At 41.5% G+C, this 14822-nt stretch overlaps 2 protein-coding genes across 2 annotated transcripts; both read right to left on the reverse strand.

Moving 5' to 3' along the window:
* Positions 1-2743: 2743 nt before the first annotated feature.
* On the reverse strand, positions 2744-5456 carry fgfbp1b (fibroblast growth factor binding protein 1b). The gene is made up of 2 exons (XM_083969687.1): positions 5429-5456; positions 2744-4966 (listed from the first exon to the last, which is right to left on the reverse strand). The coding sequence occupies exon 2, from the start codon at positions 4938-4940 to the stop codon at positions 4236-4238; it is 705 nt and encodes a 234-aa protein (XP_083825813.1). The 5' UTR covers positions 4941-4966; positions 5429-5456; the 3' UTR covers positions 2744-4235.
* Positions 5457-13075: 7619 nt separating this feature from the next.
* fgfbp2b (fibroblast growth factor binding protein 2b) lies at positions 13076-13897 on the reverse strand (the record flags this gene model as incomplete). Its single annotated transcript, XM_083984530.1, has 1 exon — positions 13076-13897. One exon carries the CDS (start codon positions 13895-13897, stop codon positions 13076-13078), a length of 822 nt encoding a protein of 273 aa, XP_083840656.1.
* Positions 13898-14822: the final 925 nt, after the last annotated feature.

Below are 14822 nucleotides of genomic sequence, written 5' to 3' on the forward strand. Positions count from 1 at the left end.
GAATGTGTGTGGTGTTAATGTTACACTGTACAGAGAGTACATAGAGTCAATGTTTTCATTCTTTCTCACACTCGCACACACAAACACACAGTCACGTACACACACCCTACCTTCAAGAGCAAACATGTCACCAGTGCTAAAATCCAGTACCTGTTGAGTTAAAGATCTTTTATCAGGCCTGCTGCTCTTTTTAGGTGTGTGAAACAAGTGGTTGTATTGTGGACAGGCTTTCACACCGCTCCCAGTTTAACTTAATCGGTTGGGACAGATTTAGAAAATTGATTTATCTTTCAGTTATTTTATCTTTAAATTAGTTAATTATTCACTCCATAAAATGTGAGGAAAAAATCCCCCGTTCAATGAATATGGATTTCGCTTCATAGAAAGCCTCTTAAAACCCACTGTCCATAACCTGCTCAGCAACAACAAGCACACAGACACAGATTCCTTCCACAGTTATGGAGCATTGAGCCAGATGTTTCCTTCAGTAGTTGGTGGAGACCAAAAATTAGCGCTGCAAGATTGTTGAAACTTGATTCATATTGAAACGAAAAAGTGAGTGAATCCTGAACTAGCATTAATCAGGCTAATGAATAATAACGTATAGCTCTGTCACCGATGGAGGTGTAAATAAGCCTCTGATGATGATTACCATATGATGATGAGACTTTAATGTTATGTTTGTTCCCCTTCTTACTACAGATTCAAGGACTTCTCTTTGATGGTGATGGCTCGTTAGGTCAAAGTTTACTCTTCACTATGGAAACAAGAAGGACCCAGTCCCTAAATTGGGACACAGCTACGTAGTGTTTCAGAAAATGAACGATGAACTCAGCAGCTCAGCTCACGTTCCTTCTGTTTGATCGACAGTCAAGAGCCGGTGATGCTCTGTTTAAAACATAAGCAAGAGGCATACCCTCTGTAAAACAGAGAGCTGTGAATGTTTAGTAATTACTAAGAATTACTTGCCTGCTGTTGATCAACTGAGTAATTTAGATTGGACATTGGCTACACATGCCACCGTTGAAGTGCAGAGAGTTAAAAACCCAACCAGACTCTGCAGTTCTTCTGCTCTTTGTCTAAACCAATTATCTTACACTATCCTGATGGTGGATCCCCTTTTCACCAAACCCTGTTGCAGCCCAATAGGCACAGCAGAAATAAACTCACATCATGATTCACAGAGGTGACGAAAAGGTGGTGGATCATGACAGCAGCACAGACTTTTGGATGGTTTCCCCATTTCCTCCTTAACCGCTAACCTGTAACTACTTCCTCTCTGGCTGTGTGGTGGTGATGGAATGTGACCTTGAGCGAGTCAATAAAACAATATGTCTATAAAAAATCCCTTTTGTGCCATCAAAGAGAGCGGACTTCCGTTAAAAGGTGGAAATTACTCCCCAGCCGGCTTTTTAAGTGTGTGTTTGAGGGGACAAAGAGCAGCAGGTCAGAGGTGATGAAAGGTCAAGAGCAGACAGGAAAACATAAAAATCCACATCTGGGGTTGCACTTGTTCAGGGATTACACACACACACTCACACACAGCTGGATCATAGCAGTCTTTGCTTCCAGTCTTGCTGTATGGGTATGGCGAGGGTTGCTATAATGCAGTTGGCTGCTGTCACTCAGAAAGTCATCAGAGAGACTGGAGGGCACTGCAAGTATGTGGTACCTTGACCTGAGGGCACGTTAGCCAACAGTAGTGTGATTCACAAATGGTTTCATCTGCCTGAAAGTGTATTCATCACTATGTGAGAAGATCCTAAAGACCCTAAAAAGTATTGTTTTCCAAGAACAAGTGCTACTGTGAACTTGTTTTTTACAGTCTAGTAGTTAAACAGTAGTCAGGTGCCCGTACGAACAGAGACAGTTCTCCAGTAGTAGCCACTAAACTCATTATGTATTTCTAATGCAAGTGATTCATGTGAATCTTCAGTCGTCACAATGAAACAAGTCAAATAGTATATATTTATTAATTCTGCAGGGGAACAGGCTCCAACCTTGGCTGATATCCCCTGATCTGTCCAAGTCAGACTGCTAGACAACTCATATCAACTTCAGATTCTTTTATTCTTTACTATAGGCACCTGACAATTTTGAACCTAACCTTTTAACAATTTAAGGAGTATGATGAAATACTGTGAACTTAACCTTTTAAGAATTGTGTCCCCATCCTGACACACCACTCCCTTTCAAATTTCTGACGATGTCTTACACAGCTTTATACTGTTTCTAAAGATGACCTTTAAGTAGTTTTAAAGGTGTTCAACACTGTGAGTCCTCGGGAAGCAGGAATCACAATTAGGTTTCTGAGTTCAGCACCAGGACAAGACAGATGAGAGTTTTTGTTTTGAAACTGATCGTTATATCTTGAGAGGACACATGATTAGGCCACATAAAGAAAACTGACACTCTGAGGTACAATCTTTCTTATAGCAACTTGATTTGTATTGGTTGGAAAAAAACTTCTGTTCCAACAACATTGCTTCAGAGTAAATAGCAGGAAAAGATAATTTGGTGTTCTTCAGTGTCTATTTTCACATTTAGCCTACAATCCAATTCCTATATTATATGGGTGTTCATAAAACCATCTGCCTATGCGTGTTAAAGGTCAAATGTTTTATATTGTTCAAGGCAACAGAGCACATTGTACAAATGCAACATTATTCCTGGTGCATAAATACAGTCGTGTTCATATGATATAAGTGGCTGAATGATAAAGTTCACCAGAGGTAGAATAAAGCAACACTCTTCTTTAATCACAAATCGTCAATTCTGTGATAAACAGTGGTGGAAGAAGCATTCAGGTTCTTAACTTAAATTAAAAAAAATACATAATAAAAAAAAAATCACACTCCAAAAATATTCTATAACAAGTAAAAACTTGACTTAACTTAGACAAAGCAATGTCAGATCCTGAACTGACTTTAGGATTTGCGAGTGTATGACGCAGTGGCAGAAAGCAGTTGTTTTCAGTTCAAAGTTAATTAATTGATTAATTAATCCAAGTCCAGATCATGTAAAATCTTGTGTCTTGTTCTGTCTTTGTGTGTTTTAACTGTTGTGTCCAAAGCCAATTTTAAATGAATGTCAGAAAAGGAAATATAATGAGGTAAAACAAAAAAAAAAACAACTACAGCTTGCAGATCTTTTATATTGACATACTCCATTCCTTTTATCTGTATGCACGTATGTCTATCTTAAGTGCTTTTTGTTGTGTGAAGTGTCCTTATGTGTCCTAAAGGTGCTAATAGGATATAAATAAAATGTCTTATTCAGGTAGGTCTTTAAATTGTACCTCTAAATGTTTTTACCTGAGTATCTGAACTTCCCACTATACAGGGAGTCAAAGGTGATAAATTACTGAATTTAACGGAGGTAAAATCTTCACCTATAGGATTTATAAACATGACTGCATAGAAAAATAAACACATGATAAATATGCACACCTGTATGACTAATGCAAAACTTGAAATATTGGTGAATGTGGTCCTATAACTGAAAAGGCTGAGCAGACCATAAATGATTTCCAAAGTTAAAGGGATAGTTCACTCAAATTTCACTCGTTATCTACTCACCCTCATGTCGACTAAGGGAGTCCTCCGTGCCTTCTCGGGGGTCCACGCAGCAGTAGGCTATTTGTCCATCTAATGGTTGTGAATGGGGCTCACTTTTCTTCGTCCAAAAAGACACACCAAAAAACATCCAAATACCTCCATAGTGCTCGTCTGTAATGTCCCTCTTGTATTGAAGCCCCGACATGAGAAATTGTTCCGAAAAAAATTAAATAAGTCTATATTTTAAGCTTGTTTGTAGCGGAAGCTCCCAGTGTCTCAGTTCACTGCTCTTCCTGTGTCAGTGAAAATCTCGCGTGATTTGCACTGACCGGTGGAACAATTTCTCATGTCGGGGCTTCAATACAAGAGGGACATTACAGACGAGTAGTATGGAGGTATTTGGATGTTTTTTGGTGTGTCTTTTTGAATGAAGAAAAGTGAGCCCCATTCACAACCATTATATGGACAGATACTGCTACGCGGACCCCCGCTGTAAGGCACGGAGGACTCTGAAAATTCTCCCAGCCCTTAGTCGACATGAGGGTGAGTAGCCTATAATGAGTGAAATTTGAATTTTGGGTGAACTATCCCTTTAACATCTGTTGACGTGTGTGCCTCATCATGATAAATCCTGCTGTTCAGTCTGATCAAGTCCACCTCCACCTCAGGGCTGTGAGGCTAACAGTCGGATGTCCCCTGCACCATTGAGAAGAAGAAGGAGCACACACTGGCCCACGAGCTGTTGCAGTACTCTTCGGCCTTTTTCTGGTGGTCCGCGCGCGTGCAGTTGCTGGGTTTGGAGGTGGTCGTGGGGCGGGGGCGGGGACGGAGAGGGCGGGGCTGCTGCTGCGGTGGGACGATGTCTGAGTCCCCACCGGACTGAGCGGACATCACGGAGCTGGTGACGTCCAGCTTGAAGTGCGCATCGCGGGGCGCGCGCTTGCACATGCCAGCCTTCACCTGCGCGCGCTCATCCGTGCACACTTTGTCTTGCAGCCGTTTGATCGCGCGGGCCACTTGCTTCCAGAAGCCCTTGGGGTCGGACCGGTACCCGGGGCAGCCCTGCGGTTTGCCGTTGTATTCACACTGCATGTCGGTGACCCCGCCTGTGACGCGCGCCTTCGGGTTCTCACATTTGACCGACAGCTTCACCGCCGCGCCCCCCTCCTCGTCTCTCGCCCCCCACCTGCACTGCATCTGGTTCTTGAGGGAAAACTTCCCGCCGCCGGTCGCTACTGCTGCAGCCTTGTTCCCGCCGCCGCTCCTCGATGCCTTGGCGGCGGATGGGACCCTGCCAGTCTTACCGGAGGAGAGAGAGACTTGCTGGCAGAGGAAGAAGGCCAACAGCAGCCAGGGAGCGAGAGTCCTCAGCATCAGCAGCATGTCGACTTTTAGAAGACAATTACACACTGGAAAGATACAAAATTTTAAGTTTAAAATTAGATGTTGGGTGCTTGGAAAATAAAATAAGAATCTGGTGAAACAAAAACTATTTAGCCCTCAATATCAACTTGCAAACAAATATTAATGGATTTGTTTCAGAGGACAACTCTATTACGCACATGCCTATACAAATATACAATTAAAAACTGCTATAAATCAAGAGTCTGCTGTGAGGTCAGTGTGGCTATAGACTAATGTAACACTCTAGCTATTTGTTTATTTGGATCCCCATTAGCTGTTACTCCTGCAACAGCTACTCTTCCTGGGGTCCATGTTAAAACATGCATTTAAATTCAAATAATAATATTTTACATGAATACATTTTCCAAATAAAAAAATCAGCAAAAAACAGGTCACAGAGTTTTCAGGCCTTTACCCAAGAAATTAAAGTATTAAAACACCAAAGTAAAATAATGAGCCAAACTTACCGTTAATGACAACTGTCCTGTGCGTAAAACTTGTGCTTGTGGCTGTCTGCGGTCCCGCACATGGCTTTCATACACAGGCCTGGATGCTGCGGCACGCCCACTATTCCCGCCCCAACACACACACATGCACACACATACACACACACACACCCTTCCGCGCATCCATTGAGAAAAATCCTGGCAGTGTTTGTTCTGCCCTGACCTGACGTGCCCGAGCTGAATTCCCGCCCTCCAAAGCTCAACTGAAGATCAAAGAGACTATAAACTAAAACTGATGATGGATTTGCGCGTATTCACACACCGTGGGAGGGGGGCTATTCTAAGGGATTTTAACAAGATAGATTACCCCGTTATAGCCCCCCCATGCACACAAGCCTATAGGAAGAATTCACTGAGTTGTTTGTGTTTGCAGTTCTCTAAAAACAACAGACACAATCAGTTTTAAGGGATTGTAGAACATTTAACATGGTGAATGACAAAGTGCATCCAGTCACTGAAGGGGTCACTACAACAGACCTATGTTAAGGCTCAAGATCACTCAGAATCAAGCCCTCCTTAAAAAATAATCTTTCAATCTCAAATCTTTGTTTACTTTATTTAGTCAGGATTTACATTTACAGTACCACTGACTAAAGACATCACTTTGGGCTCTGACCGTGCATTAGTTTTGATGGGACAACAGTTGCTCTGTCAATGGTTACGACCATGCCTTTATTGTCTTTTCACTGGTAACACATTTACCACATGTCAGCTCCTTCTGTCCCTAAGCTTTTCCTGCATTGATTTCCTCCTGAAAATAACTCTTGAGGCCCTTTGTGCAAGTTTTATTTTCTATTGGTAGATTCAGACTACAGATTTACCAACTAGCATCAGTCAGTTTGTTTTGGTTAGTTTTTGCTGCCCTTCTATCCCTTAAGGATAGAAGGGCATAAGGGCTTAAGGATATAGAACTTAATCTCAAACTTACCCTACATGCATAGTGCCATTTAATTGATACAACTCAGGTATAAGTGTGACTTCTCATTTTGTCAACTTAAGAAGACATGAAGCTGCCAGAAACCCAAAATAAAAATGACAAAGATGACTATAAAACTGCCCCTAACACTCAAAAATAATTCTAGATAACAGGTTGAGCTTGCTAAAATACTTGTTGTCTGTTTATAGACAACATTTTATGGCAGAAAAACATACAAAAATAAACATGATTCTAATATGTAAGGTGATTTTTATCAAAAATTCTGTTTCGTTTCACTAAAAGCCTTACCTGTTGATGCCTGAATGTTAGTTACAACCATAGACTGTATATACAACACACCATTTTTGATTCTCTGAGCGTAAATCAGCTAATCCACCCGACCCTGTAATCATGTTTCACTCATGTAGTGACACAACCTCTGCAGGTATAAAAGCAAAGAATGTAACAACAACAAAGGACACATAAAGCTCACATGGGCACAGGTCCAACAAGCTTATGAGTTACAGCAATTTATTGTTATGAGTCATTGTACCGGAAATAGTAGTGGAGGATTTACTGTAAGTAAACAGTAGTAGGGAGTAGGGTGTGTGTGTGTTAAGAGGATAATGAGTGAGAGTTTGAAAGGAAGTTTACTGTAACACAGAAATTCGTCTCTGCTCAACACCACCACCTTGTGGTTTCCAGAGGTTACCTACCGATAAAGGTTTGAAATGGTAATGCCCACATAACAAAGTGTCTGGGTCTAACTAGGACTTGCAATACAGTGTTTTCTATTCTATTCTATAAGGTGGTTGTTGAGAAAGTTGAGCCATTTGTCCAGGGTTAAGCTGAACCACCTGCCCCATACACTTAATGAATGTATTTTGAGTGGATATACCCTAATTATTATAAGCCAAGGTTCTGGATGTTTATGATTACAGTGAAAACAGGCAGCGCTGTTTATGGTGAGCCAAGCTTTACTTTCAAAGAGAAAGATGAGGGATTCTTCCAAAGATGGGATATAATTGCTAAACTCCTCAAACCTCAATGAGTTAGTGGCTCAACAGGTCCCAGCAGTTTATGTTCACCTGTAACCTGGACAGGCGGGATACAGAGTTTTGCCACAAGACCACTTTTTTTTTTTTTTTTTTTTTAACATACTATATTATCAAAATAGTCATGTTTACACTCATTCTGTTTGTAATAGGGATGCACAACACCCTGAAAAATATGTTAGTTAGCAGCAAAACTATAATTGTCTTGATAGTGATCCTGAATATGAAAAGTGGCTCACTCTCCCCTACTGGCTGAATCCCTGTGTGGCCCTGTCGAAACTTCTGACAGTGGACAGGCAACAGTGTGAACCGGGCCACTGTCAGAAGTTTACAGAAAGATGATGACCAGGACCATGACAAAGACAATTTTCAACCCCAGTGGTCTGATGTGCATCTGCAAATGTCTGGTGTTGAGTGCTTCCACCTTGGGGTGTTCTGACAGGATCGCAAACCTGAGTTTCCCTAATTACACACATAATTTTAGAGTAACTTCAGAATAAGTTCATTCAGAAATCAAAAATATAATTAAACATTTTTATTTTTTTAAAGAAAGATTATTGCTAGGGTGATCCAGATCACCGTGAATATTAAGGCGAGTACGAAGCGTCTGAGGAATTTCCTCTTCTTCCACGGACTGGTTAGTGGTCGGATGGATGGCACCTCTCTCTATGTCCATGTTCTTGAAATGCAAATATGAAAATTATAAGATGAATGCTACAAACAACTAGCACCACTGTATTGATGAACTGACACTTGTTTAGTGCGGTACGATTGGGTCAGTGTGTAGGCCATGTGTGAAAACACCATTGGCCTAATAGTAATGCATGTAAATGGCTTACTTACCCTGTCAGCCGATGATTTTAGTGTTTTGTTTTGAATGTTACACCAACAGTAGAATAACTGTGAGAAATATAAGTAAAATACAAATCACGGACATGAAGTGATAATAATCCATGTAAATCACTTACCTCTATCAATCAAAGTTTTTAGCCTAGGTGTTTGTTTTTTTAATCCGTCCAACCAATAGCAGAATAACTGTGAGAAATAGAAATAGAAATAAATGTAAATACAAATCACAAACAATAACATCAGATAGCCTCTCACTAAACTAAACTAAACTAAACTAAACTAAACTAAACTAAACTGCTATTTGTGATTGAATCTGAATAATGTTGTAGGGGAGAGTGGGGTAAGATGAGCCAGTGGGTATGTTGACCCACCCCTTGTTTCTAGGAAACTATAGGAAAAAATTAGCGTGTGACCAAATATTTGGGAGGCAGACGCCATTTCATGGAGTCTGTGAAGATTAGAACCACATGAGTAAAGTGGTTTGACATTTATGACCAAAAAATAATTTTTCACTCTCGAGTGTGAATTTTGTCAATCATAAGTTTCATGAGAATTGTGTTTGGACCAAAAGAGATGATTGCAAATTTGTTTTATACATGGGTTGTGGTATCTATGAGCTACAACATGAGGTAGTAAACCTATAACTGCACCATTTTAGCTGTGAGAGCAATAAACCCAAGCTAAGGTAGCTGTGGAGTAAGTTGATCCATTTGGCCAGGGGTAAGTTGAGCCACCTATCCTATACACTTAGTGAATGTATTTTGGCTGTATATGTCCAAATGATTAAATCAAGATTTTGTATGTTTGTGATTACAGTAAGTATGTTCCTATAAACAGGAAAAGTTGTTTATAGTATGCCAAACTTTACTTTCAAAGAAAAATCTCTGGGATTCTTCCCAAGATGCCACGTAATTGCAAAACTCCCCAAATCTCAGTGAGTTGGTGGCTCAGCAGGAAGTCCCTGCAGTTTGTGTTCACTTGTAACCTGGACAGATGAACAGTCTCTGAGGCCTAGCTCCTCAAGGAAATGATGAATGGCAAAAATATTTTTTACATGTTTTGAGGGACACATTTAAGGCCTAATTAATATGATAAGAAGAAAAATACTGAATTTGGTTTACCCGGTCTTTAAGTAAAGGGGGAGGTAGGAGATGGATGGAAGGAAAGAAGGGGGGGTTGATCAATTTACCCCACTCCTATGGTTGAGTCACAAGACCACTTTTTTTGAACATGCTATATTTTAAAAACAGTTATATTTACACTCATTCTGTTAATTTGTAGGGATGCAAAACATCCTGAAATATATGCAGATGTGTTAGTTAGCAACAAAACTATAATTGTCTTGATGTAGTGATCCTGAATACAAAAAGTGGCTCAACTTACCCCACTCTCCCCTATCTGGTTGTCGCATTTTCTGTTTGTAATGCCGCAGTGCTCACCAGCAGGAGTCAGTAGAGGCTGCAGTGCATGTTGGGCATGAACCTGAATTAGTGCTTGGATACTTCCTGTTGAGAGTTTTGACACAAGATTTGTGTTGGACTTAATTTAAATTTGTTTGAATTTTAGATAGATAGATAGATAGATAGATAGATAGATAGATAGATAGATAGATAGATAGATAGATAGATAGATAGATAGATAGATAGATAGATAGATAGATAGATAGATAGATAGATAGTTCAATCCCTGTGTGGCCATACACAGTGAAGTTCAGTGCTGGAGATAGCACTGAATCCCTGTCTGGCTATACATTTCTGAAGAACTTTTTCCATTTAGCCTATAGGTGGTGAATAGTAGTTTTCCAACCCAGCAGCACAGTCTGTGATGTCCCCCCACAAATGTCTGGCGATGAGTGCTTCCACCTCTGGTCGTTCTGACAGGATCGCAGACCTGAGTTCACGTTTCTCACCAAATATGTTTTTCAGGTCCTTCATGACAGCCTTAGAGATCTTCTTGATTTGCTCCGTGTTCGGGTTGTAGTTCGGGTTGTAGTCTTGACTCAAAGTGATTTGCTGCAGTGTTAGTTCAACCAGCCGTTTCTGGATGCTCACGGTGCCATAAGGTGCAAACCCGATTTCGGCGAACAGTGTCAAAACGACACTTGTGACAAATTCATGTGTCACCGATGTGGCAGAAGTAGAATCAACATCTACGGTCATTGGTCTGGCATCCATCACTGCAACTTTTCAGTTTTTCTCCTGAAATAGGGGTCAACTTTCTGGTCTTGGTAAACAAGTGCTCGCTTCAAATGCTGAGGCAGAATGAGTCAAACTGGGGTAATAGACAACAGTGTATTAGAATCAAATTCATTGTGTGAATTTGATAAAAGGACAAATGAGTGTGATGTCACAGGACAAACATTGCAATTGACTTGACACACATCATTCAACAACAAACAGTCAAGATGGCTGCCGGAAGTCTCAAACGGAAGTGTGCTAAAACAAAAGTGTGTAGCCTACGTTTACACAAAACATAGTTCTATGCATTTTATGCAGTTACATGTTTATCGTAATGGCATAATTGACTAGTTAATTGTCAATTATAGTGAAAGATGAATGAGGATCGAGCCATGTTCACCGGGAGACCATGAGTGGCAGTCAGACCTCTGCACCTGGCACATCATTTCCAAACATCAGGTAAGCATTTATCTATTCTTTGTACCCAATTGATGTTCACTCTGATGTCAATAAACAAGCTTTTACCAGTCTATTTCGTGGGAATGTTAGTTATGAATAAATAGGATGTGAAAAGATTGATAGCCCACCAATGTATAACTTTAGCGTTAGCATTAGCGTTATCGCTCCGAGCCTGATGTAGAGAGGACAGTGTCAGCTAGAGTAGGATCAGCGATCGAGGATGCATACAGTCCTGATCAAAGCAATAGGATCAGTTCACGGCTATTTTATTAATTAGGCCTACAGAGTCTTAATGTTTTTATTCTTTCTGATATTAGTATTTTATGCTAGTGACGTGACAGCACTGGATGTTGCTTGGATACGTTACAGTGGATACAGTGGTGATACAACGGTGTGTGAAATCCAACTGTTGCCCCCTAAGTTGTTGTAGAATATCTTTGTCTTGTTTATCTGGGACATCTAGCAGCATTCATGTTGACACTGTCTAAATAAACATTTGTTTGATTTACATCCTGTGTAAGTTGTTTATTGATGATTTAGCATAGGTTTAAGCACCTGTCAGAACAATAGGCTATAGTAACTCTCATTTTAACTGCATTGAAAATTGAGATTGTAGATATTCTAAACTGCTAAACTATTATGCCTGTTTACATTGAACAGTGAACATTACAGTAACCCTTACCAGGCTGTTACTATAGTGTACATTCAAATATTCACATATGAATGTGTTAGGCTACAGTGTACGCCTAACATTCTCACTGTAGATAAAGCAGGATTTGTTATTACCCTATTTTTATTTATTTATTCTGTTCTTCAGAATAAACTGTATGGTGGTTTTGGGGCTTCAAAGAGGCTGCCACTTGCCATCATGGTCTCTCTGCCTTCAGCCTCGTCATGCCTTCTTCTTGAAGCATTTTGATCAATATCTGAAAAATAGTTACATGATCCAATCATACCTTGTGATGCTGTAAAGGCTGCACTTTGTTTTTATGGTCTCCAAAGGAATAAAATTGACCACCCAATAATTTCCTTCCATTTGGACACCTTTAAATCATCAATATAATAATCAAAGTGTAGTTTTGTGTACTTAACACATAGTATATAAGTGGCTACAGTAGCTGTAACGCTGGTAAAAGTGATTTGTATCTTCCTTCGTCATCCACAAGTGTGTGTTTGTGTTTGAGCGTGTTAACAACACACGGTGCTGCTGCCAGTCTTCGGCTTCGACCTCCACACAGACCTCCTCTGTTTCTGCACACGGGAGCTCTTAAGACTCAATTCATCAGCTCATACAAAGAGGTGTTTAGCTCTGCTCAGACGCCTTCTGCAACCGAACTCTATTATCTTTACTGCAGTCTGTGTCTGCAAACCTTAACAACTTCCTCATCCAGGCTGCAGACATGTTGTTACAGCCGGCGACGAAAAAAAAAAAAAGAAAAAAGAAAGAAACAAGGACTCCTTTGAATGAGTGAGTGTGACAACTCTCTGCTTGTTTCAACTCAGAAAGAAAGAACAGAGCAACACAGAAGAAGAGATGTTACCGCTCTGGCTTTATTCTTCTTATAATAAATGTTGTTGAAACATTTACATGTCTACAAGGAGGGAATTTTACATCATATACAAACAGAACCACATGCTTGCCCCTTTTTTCCCTTTGCCTTGCTGTGTGTGTTTTACAGATTTAAAAAAAGACATGTACACCACATGACACTCGTCTCCAAACTGTACACATAGGTGTAGGTTGAGTGTTTCTTTTTTTCTTTCTTTTTTTTTGGGCTCAGTCAAAAATGGCGACTCCAGAGGCTCCCACACGATCCTGGAGAGGTTTAAGACAGACAAGAAGAATTCTGACTGGGTCCATCGCTGGCGTTTCCAACCTTGAACAACAACAGAAAGAAAAAAAATGTAGGATTGAAACTGATTGACTCGAAATAACTCAAGATAGAACTTGTTTCTTTTAAGGATTGACAACAGTACTCAATACATGTAGAGACTTGAATTTAGAGTTGTTTTTACTGGCAGTTCTCTCAAACATAACTTTTTTTTAACTGTACTTTTTCAATCTACCCTTTGCTAATCTTCTGCAACTTCTGTCTTTCCTTTACCACTAACATTTAGTTTCCCCATCACTCACCTGTGCCTGAGTTTCGTCTCAGTTTTGGAACCAGCTGATGACGTAGGTGCAGATGCCGTGGAAGCTCTTCCAGCAGTACTCGGAGGCCATGCGGGCGGCTTTGGTGTCGCTCTGCTCTGTGGGACGAGTAGTGGTCTTCCCAGGCTTGGGGGGGGTGGTCTTCTTGGTCTGGGGGCCCTTGCCTGGCTGGGGCTTGACTGGCTGCTGGGGCTGGGGCTTGACGGGTTTAGGAGTGTTGGCGGGCTTGGTCTGGGCCGGCACCACGGGTTTGCGGGGCTCGGGCACAGGCCTGGAGGGCTTGGGGGTGGTGGTCTTGGGCCAGGAGGCCAGGAAGGTCATCTGGGCCTCGTCGGGGTATTTCTTGCACATCGGTGGGCGGTAGACCTTGGGTCCCTGGCAGGCGTGGCTCAGCTTCCTCAACTCCCACATCATCTGGGTGAAGAAGTGACGAGGGTTGAGGTTGTAGGCGCGGCAGAGGTTGGGTTTTCCCTGGAAGTCGCAGTAGTAGGAGCGTCCCGGCGCCTGGCCCTGGCTGGGACCTTTGCAGGAGACACGCAGGCGAGTATAGTCCCCGGCTCCGGACACGACCATGGTGCAGGAATCCTTGGTCTTGGTGGTGAACTTGATGGGCTCGTCCCAGATGCTTCGCTGCGGCTGCTGCTGCTGCTGCTGCTGCTGCTGCTGCTGCTGCTGCTGTTGTTGTTGCTGTTGCTGTTGCTGTTGTTGTTGCTGCTGTTGCTGCTGCTGCTTGTTGTCATTGCTGTTGTTGCTGGTTTGAGCTGCTGACAGACAAACAGTCGCTGCCAGAACCAGCAGCAGCACTCCCACTCCGGCCCTCATGGTGTTGTGTCAGTGATAGATGGGCGTAGTAGGTATGGGATGATGTGTCCGCACAGAAGGTTAAGGCGTGGAAGGGTAGAAGGCATCGGAGTTGGACTATATAAGGCCGAGGCTCACAAAGAAGGTATTATTCAGGTGAACTGAGGGACTCAAACGCTGCCTCCAGGGCTGACCCCTCCCTCACACACACACACACACAAATCAACCACATGTGTGGTGTGCTCAAAACTAAAAAAAAAAAAAAAAATTATAGATGGTATGGATGGATGGATGGATGGCGGGGAGAGAGGGGGAAGGGGCAAACATAAACTGAGGAAGGAAGAGGGGAGAGGGTCAGTGGATGTGTGGGAGCTGAGGGGTGAGGGAGAGCAACGAGACTGAAGAAGGGTTCACACATGAAGCCAAATGTTGTGAAAAAGAGCGGTAGAAGTAACATTATATAATCTCACATAAGAGGCTCTTTGACTAACTGATGAGGGGGGAAAGGGGGGAGGGCGACTGAGGGTCCAGAGCCGAATTTGCAGCCCAAAGTTATTTGCTGAAGAGTTAAACGTTGATCTGTAACCTTGTGAAAATAAAAAGATCATCATGTTCCTCTAAAGATGCAGAGTCTGACTTTTGTTCCTCCCTTAAACTTTGTTTAAAACATAAAAAACAACGTTTTGATTTCACACATTTTCCAAAAGTGCTACATTTTGTCAGACTGTGCACTAAAATACTATAACTTCATTCGATTGAATATCTTCCTGTATATATATATAAAATAGAAATGTGTTGTTATGTGATTGGATTTCAAAAATCTTTACGCATTACATTTTTTCTTATGTTTGAAATCATGCAGCATTTTTTTTTCTTTCTTTGCAGATCTGGAAATGCCATCAGGACAGAGTTAAGTGTTGTTACATCACCTTCGAGGGTCTTTAAA

Source organism: Trachurus trachurus (assembly GCF_905171665.1).
Source record: "Trachurus trachurus genome assembly, chromosome: 1".
Taxonomy (NCBI): domain Eukaryota; kingdom Metazoa; phylum Chordata; class Actinopteri; order Carangiformes; family Carangidae; genus Trachurus; species Trachurus trachurus.

Bases quoted from the DNA above. Each gene is read 5' to 3' on its own strand.
- fgfbp1b (XM_083969687.1), bottom strand. From the start codon at position 4,940: ATGCTGCTGATGCTGAGGACTCTCGCTCCCTGGCTGCTGTTGGCCTTC.